This window comes from Setaria italica, chromosome IX (genome assembly GCF_000263155.2).
Source record: "Setaria italica strain Yugu1 chromosome IX, Setaria_italica_v2.0, whole genome shotgun sequence".
NCBI lineage: Eukaryota > Viridiplantae > Streptophyta > Magnoliopsida > Poales > Poaceae > Setaria > Setaria italica.
The window spans coordinates 4349918-4369103 of NC_028458.1; the positions used below are offsets into that span (position 1 = coordinate 4349918).

Genomic DNA, 19186 nt, shown 5'->3' on the forward strand with positions numbered 1-19186 from the left:
TTAGGCTTCAACAAGTTCCAATGACCACTGTTGCCGGCGAATAAGTCTTTAGGTCTATTGAAGCTTGAATTTGTGGCCTTCATTGAACCCCGGGCTTACAGGAACAGCTAAACCAAATGAAGTGGACTATGTTGAAATTCAGTTCATATTATGTGCGCACGTCTCCTATACCACCACACAGACGGTGAGCATTTTTAGTCTGACCCCGTGCTAGCAAAGATTGGTTAGGGTTACATGCTTCCGCGAGCTCCACTGTTGACTAGCGGGGATGTTGCAAGCTCCACCGTCTCACGGTCTTCAATGACCCTACTAGGCTAAACCAAATGAAGAGCATGTACGATGGAGGATTGGGCTGAAATTTGGTTTAGGTTTACGTGCACAAACCTCCTATATCTTACCCGCCTAAGGGCAGTCCCAACCCAATGACTACGATGGTGTCCATAGAATTAAATGAGCTGCCACCTAAGATAAAAGATGATGGTGTCCATAGTATTACTCTCCGGAGGTCCGAACCTGTCTAAACCTTGCGTCCCTGTGTTACCATTCGAGTTCTTATCTCACGATCTCCCCCACCTACAAATCTACCACCTGGGGAACCCCTGTTGGACTGCTGGTCACTAAATCCGACTGTTTAAAAGATGATGTGGCAAGGGAGTAGATGAAGAAAGAGAAGAAAACCAGGTCTTGTATGAGACCTAGTATCTACACACCATCCAACACATCATGAGAGATGTGCAGTATTAAATTAAGTATGGAATAGTGATATTTGCATTGGAAGAGTAGTGTTTAGTACTAGTTTCTTGATGATGTGGAGCTTATGGAAACTATGGCTAGTGTCTTGGGTTGGAACTGACTAAAAATGGCAAGGATTCTATTCAATCCCATGCCAAAACATAGCTTGGTTAGGGTTTTAGGCTCTAGCAAGTGAGCTCATTGATGCGGGGCGTCTCCTATGGTCTAGCTTAGAGATAGCTTAACCAATTTTTTACTAGTTTAACAGTGCAATAAGTATGAGACTAATTTGGAGTGAAGAGCTAGTCTCGCTCACTTCTCGATGCAACTCTCTCTCACAACACGATCTTCAAAGCTAGCATGTACATGAAACCTACATCAACTATGAGCTATCAACTAACTTATACCATTGGAGAAACCCCAAAGAAGTTTGGAGGGGGTCCAAGAAGGGGGCTTTTGTGGTGTTCAATAATACATGGGCTTGGATGGCCACAGAGGTATGGGTGGGAGTTGGGCACTCAAAGAGGCATTAGGTGTGAAGGAGTGAGTGAGGTGTGGAAAATATAATCGCTCCGGTTACATTAAGATCCTACGTACAATTGTCATTATTAGCCGATAAGAAATATTTATACTCTAGCTTCGATGCGATGTTTTTGATTAGGTTATTACCATAAACCTTCGTGCTTCCTATGCTAGAATCAATCTCATTTTGGAATGAATCTCATTTTGGAATTTACCACCTTTGATTATTGCTCCCGACCATCTCTTGCACGAAACACAACTTGATTCATAATTTGAGATCCTACACGCTTACTTCTGAGGGGAACCTACGTGCTCGGGTTTACGTGGCAGCTAGTAATATTGCTTGCTTTGCTTGTGGACGCGCATAAAAAGTTTTGCATCCTGCACCAGTAGTTTACTGGTTTTGAGAATACACATGGCCATGCATGGCATTCTATAATTTCTCCGAGCAAACGGTGGAGCAAGATCCGCGGCGCCGCCGCCGCCCCTACCAGAGCCAGTCGTCCAGCACTGATTTGTTGCTTGATCACGGAGAAAACGATGCGCGCGCTGGAGGCGGGCGTCCGACGCGACGACAGTTGAAAGCCCCCCGGCGCATGGCCAACCATACAAGAAACAACACAAGGTTTATCTGGTTGGTTGTTGCTAGCCACAGCCAGGAACGCGTCCTAATCACGCCAGCTCACGCCTCTCTGTATCATAACGATGAGGCCGAGATGAAGAAGCCTGCGGAGTCCCCCGCAACGGACGACGGGCCCGGTCGCGATCGCCTACCCCGGACTCGGACGGACATGATGCCACGCTGGCTCAACACCGCACGGCACCCTACTACTCCATCAAGCTCTCGATCCGGACCCCGTACGAGAGGCGCGCCGTAGCTTTCGGCCCGAGCTGGCTGTTGGCTGGCAGTCCCCGCTGGCTGCGGTGCGACCGGCCACGGACGACACGCGCGAAGAGCAGACGCAGCGGATCCGATCATCATCCCTGTGGCTGCCGTCAGCCCCGTGTCACGTACACGTACGTTACGTGGTACGGCGCCGCTTGGGCTCGGCCTGCCGGGATCGTCTGTGCCGCCGCGAGCCGGAGCCGCAGCGACACCGCGTCGGCGTGGGTGATACGGCGACAGCGGTGTAGAACAATCGCCAGACGCCAGCTACGTCGTGTCGTCGTCGATGGATCGATGGAGTGGCCATCGCGTTATGGGCGGCCGTACCAACTGATGTGCATGTCACATAAACCTGCAGGCTACTGTTTCGCTGTGCTCTCGCGCTTTCGGCAGTGTGCTGCATGGGCACCTACCTATACAGTTTAATTTCGTGCCGGGACACGGACGACGTACGGCGGCAGAAGTGTCTGGGCCGAGCGTGACGACAGCTAACGATGGAGAGCGGCCGGTGCCGACTGCGTTGCGTCGGCGAAGGCAGGAGCAGTCTGGCGCCGCGGCGCTTCAAAGCCTGCAGTTAGCTCGACCGCCACGAGAATACGGGATGCGCCTTGCCGCCTCGATGCATGCAGAGATCGTGGAATGTATGCTGCAGCTTTTTTGTTTTGAAGTAAGATGCCGCAGCTTTGCCAATGTGGCAATGTCAGCTCGCGGCTTCATTTTGATGATCCCTGCTGAACCAATTCGGCAATTCGCCAACCAAAGAAATGGGCCGCCCGTAAGCCCAACATGGATCCTCAAAGGCCCAGCTTTAACATTTAGGCCTACACGTTTGAGATCGATTTGCAAACTCATACTTAAAAAAAAAACAGAGAGAGATTTGCAAACTCCCATCCTCCTACCCACGGGATCTCCTATCCATAAACTTAGCACATTTTTCTCCGAAACTGTAATTCCTTTTCGAATTTAATTTGCATATTGATATTGTTTATAGTTAACCGAAATTGGCATTTGCTTATGGACACTTTTGGACGTCTCAAAAGCTAATGTCCGAAAGTGCCAAGAAGCTGAAACAAAGATTGTAGTATAGCGTGGAGGTGGATGATACTCACTGGACTTTCCGGAGACCAAGGTTTTATCCACAGTCGTGCTGTAAGAAGCATTATCGACTATCGTACGGTACGGCTAAGCACTTTTGGTAAGGTGTAAGTTGCACCAATAGTTGTATCGTTTGCATCATTTACAGGTTGATCACCTTACGACGACATACTCCCTCTGTTCCAAATTACTATTCGTTTTGACTTTTCTAAATACATAACTTTTGCTATGTATCTAGACATGCATACATCTAGATCCATAACAAATATTATGTATCTAGAAAAGCTAAAATAAATAGTACTTTTAGGACGGAGTGAGTATATTAAGGCTCATCCCGACCTATCGCCTTAACCATCTCCTTACTATAGCATCTATCTCCTTACCCATCTCCTTACTACAGTATCAGGTAAAGCCAACGCATGTAAAAGCATAAAATGAAAAAAAAGCTTCACTAGTTTCCACCTCATTTTCTCGTTGATTCTGGAACTAGCTCCTCACTGGCCACTACAATGTTGCTACAGTGCCAAAACAGGTGGAATGGAAGTAGGGACGTAGCCAGGAATTTATTTTTTTCACTTGGGGGTGTTGGGGGGCTGCTCGCCCCCTCCCTCCGCCACGGAACGGAAGTTAGGATGAGCTATTCTTTAGATGAGCTTAAGGATCGAGAACACAATACGGTTTATTTTTGTTGAATTAGATGAATGACCATTTAGGAGTTCATTGTGGATTTCCTAATGTTAGTGATCTATATGAATTCAAATTTTATTCATTTTATGAAAAAACATAAGATGTATGTGTGGGTGCATTGGGATGGGGAGAGGGGGAGGTATAGGCCCCCAATATCTTTTTTCAGGGTGTGTGTGTGGAGGGGTGCAAGTCAAAATGTTACATCATTAGCTTTAAATTTAAAAATAGAGGGGTGATGTGTTTACAACTTTACACAGGTGGCCTCCAATATCTTCGAATGTAAAGTTGCAACTTGTGGGCATTTGACTTCGTAGCATGTATGATTTTGTTGCCATAGACCCTGTACCTATCAATGTTTCGTTAAACTTAAAAATAATGCCCCGAACTTCAAGATTTGAATTCGTCAGAATGCACGTGTCGATAGTCTACATGCCCATATTCCTTGTCATAGTTTGGTGTTGTACCATGTTTTAAATATATGATGACGACTTTGAAAGCGCCGTGACGATACTTGTGTGTGCCAAAGATAGCGGCACAGAAATAAAGACTACGTCAAATTTGAGATTATTTTTTTTAGGAGGTGAAAAACACCAGGTTCCATCAAACTTTGTCAAGATTTTGGTGGCCTCCGAATGATTTAAAACATTCCATGATCCAATATCAGTAGTGTGTGTCCATTCAAGAAGAAGATGTGGATTTTGTTTGTCACTCCGTTGCTTCGATGCGTGTTCCTACCCGACTAGGACAAGTAACTCCCTCGGACGACAACCTCACAAGTCACAACCTATGACGTTTGTCCAAGCCTTATCACACTTGATACTATTGATTGAATATAGGAGTATAATTTACGCGTGAGGACAAATGACAGAATTGAATGAACTTGGGTTTTATTGATTAAAACAATTTCCAAGGCTTGGACACTGTGTACGACTCCCATCATCAACAACTGCTAATAATATGGATTATTCTCTAATCGATCGTTAGTTAACTCTAGGTGTAACACGTACTTCATACAAGCTCTATGATGCGCCTCAAAGACACCATGATTTTCCAGTCACCCAAGCAGCCGGAAGTCGTGACACCTGACACGCAGAACTGGCATCGGAGGCACAAAACAAATGGCCCTCCCTCCCTCTCCGGGCTCGGCGTCATGGCGGGCACATGAGCCCCCCGGCGCCGCGCCACCACACCACCGACCCGCTTGCCCTGACAGTTTGACCGGCACGCCTCACACAAACCAAACCCTTTCCTTTCGAGCTCTGCGCCTCCAGCTTTTGGAGATTCGGTGGCTTTGCTCGATCCGATCCGCTGCGCTCACGATGGTCAGCCACGCCGAGGCACCTGTCGAGTTCAGAGGGCGGGGGAGGACTCTGACGCCTCGCCGCCTCGGCATCTCATCGGGTCTGGGCGCTCGGATGCTTTTACTGTACACATCGTCTCGCAAGTAGCGAGCTCCGTACCTGCTTCTCGGTTGGCATTCATGGTATCTTTTCTCGTCTTCGTCCTCCCAAGTCCTTCCCTCACCGACAGCGAGGAGAGGGAGAGAGTAAAGCCGGGGGGCGGCAGTGATTGCAGCGTGAACTCCTGAAGGCGGCTTTGGCTTTCAGGTTGTCTCAGTCGCAGTGTCCCGGCGAAGAACACAGAAAGGGAAGCTCTACCTTCTTTCTCGCATCTCCCTCTGCGCCATCTGCCATAGCCAAGGAAAACAAAGCTTTTCAGGAGCCCTTTGATCCTTCTTCCCCTTTGGTTGGTACTGTTTCTCCAGGTGATCATCTATTCTTACAACTAGCTATCTTCTAGCTAGGTTTAATTTGTTCTTGAAGAACGTATATAACCATAAACAACATGTCTTCACTCACTCTACTGAACAACATCTTCACTCTGTAGTTTGTTCTTTCTTTGCTTGGTGCTACTAGGTGTTTAGTGCTAAACTGCTAGCATTTGCAGCGGTGCACAAGCCTACCACACAGTGATCCCTGTCCCAGTCAGCAGTCACCATGCTGAGGCAATCGCCAAGCAGGAGCAATAATAGGAGCAAGAAGCTCAGGCCAAGCCACACTCTGGAGGCCTTCCTGCTCGTCGCCGTCGGCGTGTGGATCGCGTACCAGGTGATGCGTTCGTACGGCAAACAGCGGGTTGTGGCCGTGGAGACGGACGTCGACGCCGACGGCAAGCCGGCACGGCGCTGGCTGGGCAGGAAGGGCTTCGTCGGCTTCGCAGCTGGCCAGGCGTCTGCCGACGACGACATTGTCGGGATCGGAGACGGGAGCGACTTCGTCGGACGGGGCGCCGCCGGCTCGTCGGACGATCGTTTGAGCCAGGCTCGAGACGCTGGCGACGAGGAGGACCAAGAGGCTGGTGAAGATGATGGCGTCGACAGTGACGCTGACGACGTGGCCGAGGCTGCTGATGAAGAGGAGGATGGCACAGATTTCCTGTCCCAAAGCGGCAATGATGAGGAGGAAATGGAGACGGCGCAAGGCCAAGCTCAGAACGGCATCAACATGACCGTTGTTCCTCCGGTGAATGCTACCGACACCGTGCAAGACGGCGGTGCTGTTCTGCCGGCGAATGCAACTGGCGGTGCGGCAGATGGCACTGCTCTGACTTCGAGTGGCTATCCTCTCAAGAACAACAATTCATCTGCTGATCTGTCGTCGCGTGACAGAGGAGCAGCTGGTGATGCTTCGAACAAGCTGCTGGCGAACAATGGATCATCACCTGGTGAGAATCATAGCCTTCAGATCAACAAGAACGAGACAGCAGGCTCTGTTGCAGGACATGGCATCTCGTCCAGGCGCTCGATTTCGTGAGCTGGGGCTAGGATTGCTGACTGGCTTAGGACTGCATCAAACAGCTCAAATTCTTCCTGCCGAGTAAACGACGTGCTCAGGCAGAAGCGAGGCCGGTTGACACAACACTGGTTTGGTCTGTGTAGATTATAGAAGGCGTAGGTTACTTCGTGGTTCTTCGTGTTCTTGATCATCTGCGACTGTAAGAAAGTATTCTCAACAGCGAGCTAGATGCTACTGCCCGAAGCATTGTCTTCTTGGTGCAGCAATAACTTCCCGAGAAAAGATCTCACCGTTTCAGGAACTACTGCAGTTTTGCGCAATTTTCTGACACGTCGTCACCCAGCTGGAAATCAACATAAAATCTGGGATCCGCTAATACTCAAGAATATACCCTAGAAAAATGACCTTAAACTTGGCACGCCACCATTTCTGCCAAAAAAAGAGAGAAAGCAAACAGCTACGTTCTGCCTTGATACCAAAGGCACCGGAAAATTTATCACAGGCACAGGACGCAATCTGAAGCCATCAGAATATGATCAACAACTTTTCATATAGTGACACCGTTTCCTGAAACTGGGCAATTTGAACTTGATGTCATTTTTTATGTGGGCCGGAAAGAAAAAACAAGACAGGTAATAGCTAACAACACAGTTAAGACCTGACTGTCAACACAAGAGTTTCGTCATTCTTATTTCTTGTTGCTGCAAATAGGTTTCAATGGAAAAGAAAATCACTGGAACAACCAGATAACTCTTTAAAACATGCACGGACTCCAGAAGGTGTGCTATTCAGTGCTCAATGGTGGTCCTTCGTCTCAAACAGGCCATCAGGTCCTGAATTACAGAATTGCACGATCTATCAGAAATCGAAAAACATATTCATAATCCATAACATGGAAGTTTTCTGACTCAACACTAGTCCAATCATAATTATAATGACTGTTTGCAGCCAACTTGTATGTTACAAAATAACTCTTTGGATTCTAAAAAGCATTTTCGTATCAATATGTACAAGCTAGCTGCAATGCTTAAAATAAAAACAGAATATCTAGTATGGAGTCAATGGCATCTGTTGCATACAATATTTGTAACGAAATACTGCAAAATGTACTTGGTGGTATTTTTCGACTTACTGTGACAGAAGGTTGAAAATAAAGGCACACTTGACAATGCATGCTTGAATACCTCATACTAACTCTTATAGGAGAGCACATGACTTATACTCATGCATCAATGCCCCATACTAGACATGAGTGGATTGAAATTATAACCAAATAGGAAAGAGATTAGCTCAGCTGTTATCTTTCCTAGTTCCTACTGTGTTAAGTACAGTGACAACCCAATAGAGCAGACCATCGAAGATGATAAAAGCAAATAATTTCAGAATCTTGCAAAATAACAAGCTTTGTATAATACAAGATTGAACTATGCATTTCCAAACTGCGTACAATGTACAGATCCTGATAGAATCAGGGTGAAGGGTATATAGCAGAAGCACGCGGGCTTATAAACATTTAAGGACATGATGTAGGTGCAGTCAAGTTCAGCTTATATGTTGTATCCCAAAGCACAGTAGTTTGTGGTTAAGCATGGAATCAGAGAACAGTTCCTATTAGAATTGTAAAAAGTATTGAATGGCATGTAATTGTACTGTAAAAACTTGCTAGCATTCAAGATTTCCAGCTTAGTCGATGTTTTCCCTCTCTTGCAGAGTCATATGAGAGAAACTAATGAAACTATTCATTCAGCCTACTTATTCCCTTGCGAGTTCCTGGCTAGACCAATTTACTACCAGATGCAGAGAACAATCCCATAGCACACCCACCAAGTGTTTTGAGTTCTCATTGTAATGTTAGTCTAAAACAAGACAATCATTCATAGCAATAAAACTCATGAATCTACCAGACAGATGCATCCAATTATTTAACCAAGGCTATAGTCCTATAGGGAAATGAAGAACTCTGTCAAATAAATGCTAGGTTAATGTCATGCGGGGCTTCTGACATGCAACTACACATTAATCCCGGTGGCACGTTACCAACTCAAGTATTAATCCCCGACGCATTTCAATCAAACCGTATCGGAAGGGAACGAATCAAAGAACATCGAATCAAGCAAGTAACCAGATCGAAATGCTGCAGAGGTAGACAGTCCATACCCCAGGGGAACTCCTTGTTGCGGATGTGCAGATAGGGGTATGCCTGTAACAACACAATCAGAGAGGAAAAAACAACGTATCAGACTCAGGCCATATCTAATCCGAGATTGCAAGGACACGAGAGCGAGATCTGACCGGCGGCTCGTCGAAGTGGGGGTGGCCCTTGGAGAGGTTGTACGCCGCCAGGAGGGTGCAGGTCACGATCCCGGCGTAGGTGATCTTCTCCCACTTGGCCGTCTCATCTGCGAACGCGTGAACCACAGCGCCCCAAAACCAAATCAGGAACCGACCGGGACTCGCGAAGAAATAGGAGGAGCGGGAAGGGATTAGCGCGAGGGCGGGGAGATGTACGCACAGGCGTCGTCGTGGACGGAGGAAGACATGCGGCGCCTCGCTGGGGCGGCGCGCGCCGCCAGCGACCGGAGGCCGGATCTCGCCGCCGCCAGAGCCATGGGTGGTGTGGTGGTCGCCGCCGCTGGTTTTTGGGGAACGGGTGGAGAATGGTCGCGTCGTCCCGCTGAGCGTGGCTGACCTGGGTTGTTGCCGTGCCCAACCCTTCTTTAACCCGATCCGCTTGTTTAGGTGGGCTTCAAGATTTGGGCCCAAAAACCATTTTCGGCCGTTGGATTCATGCTAGGTGCCACCTTTTTTTTTTTATAACTGATTCAGTGCCGCTTTGAGTTTGTCATTGAGATACAGTGGGATCATGTGAGCCAGTTAGAGCAACTCCAGTGGCATATGTATATTTTGATATCTAAAACTTGTTTCAGTATAGTTGGAAAAAAATTTGAGCTCATCTCCAGCAGTATACCTAAAATTGATAACCTATATTCCTTCGAGGACTAATCTGCGAATGCAAATCATTTTTTCATGAGCCAATATGCATAACCAACCCATCCTTATCCTCTCCTCTCCCTCTTCTTCCCCATCACCCCTGCTGGTGCCGCTGCTCCCGCGCGTCGGCCTGCTTCACCCACCCTCTCCCGCGTGCCCTACGCTCCCTGCCCTCATCGGCCTAGGTGAGGACCACGTTGTGGAGGGGCGGCAGAGCTCACCCCACGCCACCCTCCGCCCTCCACCCAAGCCACGCTGCTGCTTGCCCCGCTGAAAGTGCATCTAGGCCTTCAAGTGGGTTTTGGTGAATTGAATGATAAAACGATTAAAGGACTAACTTGTTTGCTTAAAATTGTGAGCAGGGTTTTATTCTCATATTTATGATGTGATATTATCTCATAAGTTAAGTATGTATTATATGGTTCACAATAAAGAAAAGCAAGCAAGTATGTGATCCCGTGATGAAATTGTATGATCAATGATAAGCAAGGGTGAAGTAAAACTTGGGGATATGCTTTATGGTTGATCTATAAGTCCTCAAATAATATGATAGCTTGATTGACAAGTAAATGGATCATTAAGAAAACAATAGTGATATTCACAAATGGATATTGCAAGATTTCATGTGAATATGTTAAAAAGACATGAGCTTATGTGTTACATATTGGTCTTATTATTGGAAGCTTGCAATTCATGAGCTATTCTTATCAATCAAGAACAAGCATTTGAAGAGAATTTCAAATGGGATTTCATTGTTGATGTCAAAGCAAAGCTAAACTCAAAGTGGCAAGAATAGGTGAAAAAATGAAGCGAGATACTAGAGCGAGGGACTAATCAAGATTTGGTCAAGCGACGGCTTGGACTATGTGCCCTTTGCTAAGGTGAAGTGGCTAGTATCCAGAGGATTTCGAAGTATCATATCTAATCCTTACCGAGAGAAGCAATGCAATGCATCTAATCTAGTGTGATTGGTAAAATGGAGAGACTTAAGAATTCAAGTATATCTTATTATGAAAAAGGGGAAATCTTACGTCACTAGCTCAAGATGTATGTGCTCAAGATGATAGCTATGTTGAGAGCCCTCAAATGACTATTGATCAAAGTATGGCAAGGATGAAAACTTATAAGCTCAAGTGGATGATATAGTGTTTATATTTATTCTTGAGTATAGGTATGTCGTACTATCAAGAGGGATGCAATATTAGCTAATTGACAACACTAAAAGTGCTCTTAGTTGACCTATGTGGTATTGACCTTAAGAAAACTCTTGAGTGAGCTAACTATCCCAACTCAGTTAACAATGGTCGATTCAACCAGTGGGTAAACCAAAAGTGAGTGTTTGAGAGTTTTGGGGCTAACTCAGCCAAACTGGTTTGACTGGTTTGGAAAACCGGTCTGAGGTTTAGTGAGCTAACGGCTAACTCAGCCAAACCGGTCAAGTTGACCAGTTTGGCATACTGTCTAACCCGTCCAAGGGCAACGGCTAGTTTTTTCAAACTAGATCGGTCTGACCGGTCTAGCAACCAGTCTGGCCGATTTGATCCGCTCCAACGGCTAGTTTCTGGTTTGTGGGGTTATATATACCCCTTGGCCCCCTCCTTGGTGGGCTGCTGGTTACACACGACTTGGACACCATCTAGTGATTCTTGAGAAATCTCTGGGTTCGGTTGAGAGAGTGATCTTGTGTGAGCATTAGTGAGCTGAGAGGAGCAATCCATAGCCTGAGCACTTGTGGTTCGCGTCAAGAAAGCCTTCGAAGCATTTGTTACTCTTGGAGGTGTGCCTCCTAGACGGCTAGGCATCGCCGGCTAGCTCCAAAGGTATGGTGAGCCGCAGCAAGTTTGTGAGGGCTGCGATCTTGCCTCCGCAAGGAAAAAAGTTCGACTAGTGAAGACGAGGAAAGTGATTGAAAGAGACCCGGCTTGTTTGAAGGGAGTTGAAATAGACTCGTATTCCAATAGGCTCCTCAAAGGAGACGTAGGATTCATTGCGGTAAATCTGAACTTCGGATAAATAAATACTCGTGTCTTCATTGCGTGCTTGTCTTGTGTGCAAGAACTATTTTTTCCCTGTTGGAAATTATGTACAGAAGCCACTCTCCAAGTTTGGTTGGTGCTAGAAGATAAGGAGGGACACGAGCAGCACTTGTGTGCCACCCTGCCTGGACCGGTCTGACCGGTCTGGCTTGGGCAGTGCTGCTGAGTGGGTTGAAGTTTTATAAATTGATCAACTCACTTATTCACCCCCCTTTAGGCAACTTCTTGTTCCTTTCACCCACACGGCCCCGCCCTCCGCTCCAAATCGATGTCAGCAGCTGATCCTCCACTGCGAATTGACAAGTTGTGGCCTCATAAGCTCCCCCCTGTGGCCATGGAAGGAATTGGAGAGGCGACGCTTGGAGCCGGGAAGCAGGAGGACCCGGTGCACGCCCAGGTGGCGGAGCCTGGACCCGACAGTAGTGCTCACCTGGCTGCGTGCACGGGGGCCCTCCTTGTCGCCTGCGCTGAGGCCAGGCCGGCGGATCTCACCGGCACAGCGGCGCTCTCCCACCCAGATTCGAGGTTCGCGGAGCTGCCGTGCGGAAGAGTGTGCCCGTGCGGAGAAGCGTTCGGTCGCCCATATATTGGCTGGTGAAACTGCTCATGCGGCGGCGTTGGGCCGGCGGAGCCTGCCCGCCCCTCATCAACGTCCACCCTTGGTCGAATCGACCTTGAAGATGGCGGAATAGAGCAGGGGGACGGAGCGCGTGTGGCGGATCCACTTCGGATTAACTGGGTTAAACATGGTTAAGTCGCCTAACACGCGACACTCATGCCTTAGCCAAGTCGACACGAAGCGCCGTCGGATTTCATCCGATTTAACCACTTAAACAGGACCGAAATAGCAAACTCACACGAGGATGAGCGGTTTCAGAGAATACAACAAGTCCACTTGAGTTGAACACATTAAACATTTAGTTCGGTCATAAAACAACATCAGAGTTTACAAGGTTCAGAAGAAAAAACAACAGAAGGTAAAACAACTAGCGGAAGCTAACTCGTCGGGGTCGGACATCCCTGGTGAGGCCAACCGGGACATCAGCGATCCTTCTCCTCGCCGTCCGAGGAGGGATCCCACTCAACCGTCCAACCCGGAGGGAGTTGGGGCGGCCAAGTGCCAACAGAGGAAGGCTCAGAGGCAGCAACTTCACCTGAAAAGAAGAGCCACAACAAGGCTGAGCTACTAAGCTCAACAAGACTTAACCGACAGGGAGTACGCTACTCCACCACTTCTAGACATGCAAGGCCTTTTGGCTGAGGGGTTTGTTTGCCAAAAGCGCTAGGTGTATCCCTACTTTCAAGTTTTAGCTCCGGTTCTGAGTTCATTATCCGATCTAAGTTTGCAACCTAGTCTAAGCAACCATGGAACCAACCAAAGGTATATAAATAACATCATCAACCATGTCATCATCAGATTTCCTTTATTACTCAGGGTGACATAGCGATCAAGCAATCTCAAACTGTGAGAGGCAGACGAATCGATTCGAGTTTCTTAACCATGCATGGCGAACCTAATCTCACGACATCTGCGCACCACAAGGGTCGCTTCCTGTGTCGGCCGTCCCCATCAATTCCCAGGCGCATGTCAGGTCCAAACTTCCCTTGGCATGCAATGCTCCACATTCCCGGTCTCTACCGTACTGTGACCGCACTTGCACCCACATGATGCACCATTGGAACCTCGTTCCAGGGACAGCAAGGGTATAAGCCACGCCCTAGTTCAATCAGGTACTAGGCTTCCCCATCCCATACTAGGTATGAGATTAGTACTTTCAAACACTTGATCATGAACACCACCACTGTCGGGCCTTAGCAAGTTTTATAGACAGACGGGACGATCAACCGACCACCAAAGAGTTACCCAAAAATCCTGCCCCGTCCATCGTCCTTATAGTTGCAACAGAAGGGGAAACAACCAACTCCTACAACTCACGAGTGACAGGGAATCACTCGGCTTTTACCGTTTCCTAGTTAAGCAAGGCATCTACTCGGTCCAACAGCTAGTGTTCAGATCAAGGGAGCTAAGTTATGCATCTATGGTTCCAAACAACTCCTATACGTAAATGCACAAGCATGTTAAAGAAGGCATGCGCAAGTTTGGTAAAACACAGGGGATTCATGCATCCGGGGCTTGCCTTCGAACGAGGAGGAGGGAAGCTGCTCTTCTACTTGGGCGGCTTCGGCTTCTGAAGGCAGGAGCTCGGCTACACCTTCGTCTTCTGGCGCCGGGTGCAGCTCGTAGAAGCCGTCAGCGAGACGCAGCTCTACACGAATGCAATGCATTGGTTAGCATTCAGACGGTTATTTCAACAGCAACACTTGCAAGTTGAGCCGAGAAACTTGCGGCAAGTTACAGGAGGGTGGGGAGGTTCGCTGGAGTTGGTGGGAATCAAGATATAAGGGTCGGATGGGAAGGGACTTATGATCTGACCCTTAATCTAGAGGAATAGATGTGTTAGGGGTCCTCAGACTTAACGCTGAAAAGTCCCCCAAGTTTTACACATACACCCTCAGTTCAAGGAAAAAGATACAGCCGAGCCCTCGGGCGAGGCGGAGAAAGGTCGGCGGAACAGACAGGGTCGAGCGAGACAGAACCGGGGTCGGGCGGATAGGAGGGGTCGGACGAGGCGAACAAAGGGTCGGTAGCTTACCTTCGTCTTTCGGATGAGGCTTGGGGTTGGGAAGAACAGGCTTGGGCAAAAAGACTAAGGCTTGGGACAGTGGCGAGGATGTCCGGTGGTACTCCGGCGGCGGTGGTGCTTCTTGTGGATCACAAGCAAGCTCTTGTGCAGCACGGGGAGCAGTGTCTGGTGGATTGGGGGAAGGTGGTGTTTGAGCGGAGAGGAGAGTTCCTCAGACTTCAGCGGTGGCGCTGTGAGCACGATCAAAGAGCAAGTGGGAGGGCAGCGATGGTGAAGGGGAACTCCGGTGGGGCTCCGGCATTCCCTTTTATAGCTGCGCAGAAGAGAGAAGGGGGAGCGGCGCGAAGGCTGGGGAAGAAACGATGGAGTGCGCTGCCGGGGCGGCGATTGAGCGATGAGGGCGGTGGAGCAGGACTTCGGGGATGGCACCGGCGGTCATTGGGCACCGATGACAGGACGGCGCAGGCGCGGTTTTGCCGGTGGTTGAGATTTGGCGAAGGCGGGCGTCGTCGTGCGGTGGATTTGATGGAAGTGACCGCGGAAACGGCGCTAGAGGGCGCACAGGTGAGAAGACAGGCGGCTGCGGGCGCGCGGGCGAGCGCGGAGCAACAGATTGTCGGGGCGGAGCTCTGACGCGGCGGAAAAGGAGCTGTCGCTGCCGTGGTCTGGGTTGGCGGAGGAGGAATCGTCGCGTAGCGAGGACCGGGGCGGCGCTACTGTGGAGGAGCGACGGAAAAGGCGGGCGGACTCGGGCTCTGCAGCTGAGATCTGGCGATGTGATGATGGGCGTGGGCGGCGAGGTGCTGCAGAAAGGGTAGCAGAGGAGCTTCCGCTGCGATTGGGGAAGTGGGCGCGAGAATCCATCCGGTCGTGGCCGGCGACGAGGCGGAGCGGCGGGCGTCGGAGGAGTTGAGCCACGCGGCTAGGGAACTCTGAAGCGGCATGCAACTCGAGTGCGCCTGTCGCGAGAGATCTGGGAGAAAGATCTCGTGGGTCCACCGGTCAGTCTCGGTGGTCCACGGCTCAGATTGAAGGGAGGCGTTGTGGGAGGACTTAGAAAGATCTGGCGGGCGAGTTGGGGTCGACGGGGTCGGAACTGGGGAAAAGCGGCGAGAGGTCGGATCTCCAGGGTCGGAACCGGGGTTGGAGGGTGAGCACTTAGACTTGGTAAACTGAGACAGGGGATCAGGGACTCGGATTAAGATTAACGCGAAGGATTTTTAACCGAGGTCGTTACAGCGCGGGGAGGACGTCGCCGGCCGGAGGTGGGGATGACGTGGCGGCGCAGCAATGGAGGGGACGGAGACGGCACGGAAGCCTACGACGGAAGCGGTTGGTTTCTGCCGCCAGTAAAAGGAAAATTTAGCAATCCTGGAGTTGGATATGTATATTTACATATAGGAGACTTAAAAATTTTAGGTACGGTAAACCATATAGGTACGCTACTGGAGCAAGTTTTTGTTGGTTTTTAAGTATTATGCTAGTTTTTAATATAGCAATCCAGTTTATGTAATCTACTGAAGATGCTCTAACATCCAAGCCTATTTCACCGGAGTGGCAAAAATACAGATAAAAGACATAAAATGCACAACCAGAGAGAGAGAGTGAAGTGTTTTAGGGGTATCCATACTTTATTTTACTGCCATCCAACAAAATAAAATGACAAAGAGCTATCTTTAGGCCACCCGAGTGTTTTCTTGGGTGCCCTGTTCCCACTGCTTGGAATTAGTGGGTGTTTAAGGGGATCCAATGGCTATTGTTCATCTTCAACCTCTGCCCGACGTCCTCCATTGTTTACTTCCTGTTTCTTGTCGAGCTCCTCCATACCAACCGCTGCACCTACCTCCGCGAGCTTTAAAGAAACAACTGGTGTCCATCAGTGCCTTATTCCAAGTAACTGGCTGATCGACTCGTGCACTGACTTGGACCGTTCTCTTCCTTTTCTTATTTCTAGATGCAGAGAAGAGAGAAGTACAGCAGTATTATGTGTTTCCTAGCTTTTATTTATAAAAAAAGATTCGATACGAGCATCTGCAATTTTAAATATCGACAAGAGTGTTTTGAGCCTAAAATTTAACACACCTCCAAAACTTGCCGAGGTTCGTAGTTTCCCTCCCATGCCTTTCTCTTTCTTTCCTCCATGCAGTGCTAATTAGGAAGAAGAAAGAGGGAAGAAATTGAACTTGCTGCAGTAGTCAATGAAATTCAGCCAGGATAGATTCCACAACAGGTGCAAAATGCCACATTTCTAGTCATTTTCTGAAGCCAATAGTTCAAGGCAGCTCTAGTCAGAAAATGTGTTCTTCTATGAAAATACCCTGAACAGTCACAAATAAAGCCGTAACCAGTATTCCATTCACACGCCTGACAGTTTTGGTGAGGCTGGAGTGATGCCGATGGGATCTTTCTCCCGCTATGATTTTGGACCTGGCATGTGACAAGTCTCTTTCACCCCGTGCACAGATTTATCTCGAGCATCACTGCTACTTTCTTTACCTCATGCGTTCCGATTCTTACTGACCAAGACGTACTACTTGGCATTTGATCTCTACAATTTTTAGTGGACCTGAACTTTCCTATTGCACTGTCTCATCAAGTGATCATTGCTATACTCCATCATTGGTTGTTCTTGTAGTATGTACCGAAATTTTGTTCCTCCAGCTTACATCAGGCAACTTACAGAAGACTATTGGTGCCATCCGATGTACATCCTCACTCACGTTCTAACAGCACAAGGCAAAATACTATCCGAAAAAAAAGCACAATGCAAATGTTATCTCCCTCCAGAGAGTCCCGTCATGGTCCCGATGCTCATCGCCGTCGACGACGCATGCGACGCCGACATGACAAAGGAGTCGAACCCTTCGCTCCGCATGAGGGCCAGCATACTGAAGCTGAGGTGCGCCGGCGTGAGCTCGGGGAACGGCATGTCGCCGTCGAGGTACTGCATCACCTGCCGCATGCTCGGCCTCGCCCCCGGCAGCGGGTGCGAGCACAGGAGCCCGAGCTTGAGCGCCAGCGTCGCCTCGCCGGCGTCGTAGCTCCCCTCGAGCTTCGCGTCCACGACCTCGGCCAGCGACTCGTTCTGCCAGTGGTCGAGCACCCAGTCCACCAGCATCAGCCGGTTGTCCGCCATGCTCTGCTCCACGGGCCTCCGGCCGCAGACGACCTCGAGGATGAAGGCGCCGAAGGCGAACACGTCGGTGAGAGGGGACGCCTTCCCTGATCGTGCCAGCTCCGGGGCAAGGTACCCCATGGTGCCGACGACATGGGTGGTCTGGGGGTCAGCTCCGTGGTCATACAACCTCGCGAGACCAAAGTCACCTAGCCGTCCGTTCATCTCGCTGTCAAGTAAGACATTGCTCGCCTTGATGTCTCGGTGGATGACGACCTGCTCCCAATCTTCGTGGATGTACAGCAACCCTGACGCCACGCCCTTGATGATCCGGAACCTCTGCGCCCAATCCAACGTGGCCTTCTCCTCCTTGCCGTACAAGTACTTGTCGAGGCTGCCGTTGGGCATGTAGTCGTAGACCAGGAGGAGCTCGCCTTTGCGGCGGCAGTAGCCGAGCAGCTGCACGAGGTTCCGGTGCCGGAGACGGCCGATGCTGACGACCTCGGCGACGAACTCCTTTATCCCCTGCCGCGATTCGTGTGACACCCTCTTGACGGCGACCTCGAGCTTTGATTTCGGGAGCACGCCCTTGTATACTCTCCCGAATCCTCCGATGCCGAGGAGCTTCTTGCTCTTGAACCCCTCCGTCGCGCGGAAGAGGTCCTTGTAGGTGAACCGGTGCGGCCCGAACTCGACCTCCCAGTCTTCTCGGAGCTCGGCGTACTTGAGCCGCCGCCGGACGAGGACGACCACGACGGCGACGATGCCGATGACGGTCGCAGCGGTGGCGATCGGCAGCATGATGTCCAGGACCTTGGACCGTGGCTTGGGGCCGAACCTTGGGAGCTTGGGGAGGCCGGCGATGTTGATGGCCGGAGCAGGGCCGTCCATGGCGAAGCTCCAGCCGAGCACGTAGTGGAGCGACTTGACCGTGCCTGTTGCTGATGAGAAGCCCACGAACGCCGGGTCCACGAGCACGTCGGAGAGGTTCTGCGTGGCCGAGACCAGAGGCTTGGAAGGCTTGGCAATCTTGAGGGGAGCCAGGAACACGTTGATCTGAGTGGTCTCGCCGTCGTAGTCCACCCAGACTTGCATGGCCTTGGCGCTGATGAGGCTCAGGTTGTGGAACGCGCCGGTGCCGTCGTTGTAGTAGCCGGCGGTGCTAACGTTGACGGAATTAAGGCTGTTGATGTCGATGCCGACGTGGTTGTCGTTGGGGTCGTTGAACTCGGTGCTCCGGATGGTGTCGAGCTCGACGCCGAAGATGTGGTTGCTGGCGTTGCCGTTGTTCGTGTCGTTGAGGAAGCCGAGGTACTGGCTGGGCAGCGCGGTCGAGAAGCTGTTGTTGCCGACGAAGAAGACGATGCCGTGGCCGCTGAGGTCAGCGTAGGCCGGGATGATGCCGAACACGAACGACGCCGAGAAGGAGCGCACGGGCCCGCCGGGGGACCGCCGGAACCGCAGCGGCGCCGGGTGCACGGCGTGGCCCTTGAGCTGCGCCGTGCCGTTGGTCAGCTCCAGCAGCCCCGAGGACGTGATGACGGCCGTGCCGTCCAGGGCCAGCGGCACGCCGGTGAAGCCCGAGTACACGAACTGCTCGTCATCCCCGGCGGCGAGGACAGCGACGCCGACCAAGCCGACTAGGACGACGCCGGCGGCGAGAAGAGAGCGCGCGCGGGTCA

At 50.2% G+C, this 19186-nt stretch overlaps 3 protein-coding genes across 4 annotated transcripts; 1 reads left to right on the forward strand and 2 right to left on the reverse strand.

The window, feature by feature from the left end:
• The first annotated feature begins 4958 nt into the window (after nucleotides 1–4958).
• LOC101766205 lies at nucleotides 4959–7122 on the forward strand. 2 transcript variants are annotated; one of them, XM_004981547.4, is made up of 2 exons: nucleotides 4959–5687; nucleotides 5839–7122. In XM_004981547.4, exon 2 carries the CDS (start codon nucleotides 5920–5922, stop codon nucleotides 6733–6735), a length of 816 nt encoding a protein of 271 aa, XP_004981604.1. In that variant the 5' UTR covers nucleotides 4959–5687; nucleotides 5839–5919; the 3' UTR covers nucleotides 6736–7122. The 2 variants fall into 2 exon arrangements, with proteins under 2 accessions (XP_004981604.1, XP_004981605.1); XM_004981548.4 differs by having other exon boundaries at nucleotides 5870–7122.
• Nucleotides 7123–7250: 128 nt separating this feature from the next.
• On the reverse strand, nucleotides 7251–9427 carry LOC101765525 (cytochrome c oxidase subunit 6a, mitochondrial). The gene is made up of 4 exons (XM_004981546.3): nucleotides 9230–9427; nucleotides 9010–9116; nucleotides 8875–8917; nucleotides 7251–7550 (listed from the first exon to the last, which is right to left on the reverse strand). The coding sequence occupies exons 1-4, from the start codon at nucleotides 9324–9326 to the stop codon at nucleotides 7513–7515; spliced, it is 285 nt and encodes a 94-aa protein (XP_004981603.1). The 5' UTR covers nucleotides 9327–9427; the 3' UTR covers nucleotides 7251–7512.
• Nucleotides 9428–16974: 7547 nt separating this feature from the next.
• On the reverse strand, nucleotides 16975–19184 carry LOC101775955 (L-type lectin-domain containing receptor kinase IV.1; the record flags this gene model as incomplete). Its single annotated transcript, XM_004986162.4, has 1 exon — nucleotides 16975–19184. A coding segment is annotated over one exon (2022 nt), but the record flags the coding sequence as incomplete, so codon positions are not given.
• Nucleotides 19185–19186: the final 2 nt, after the last annotated feature.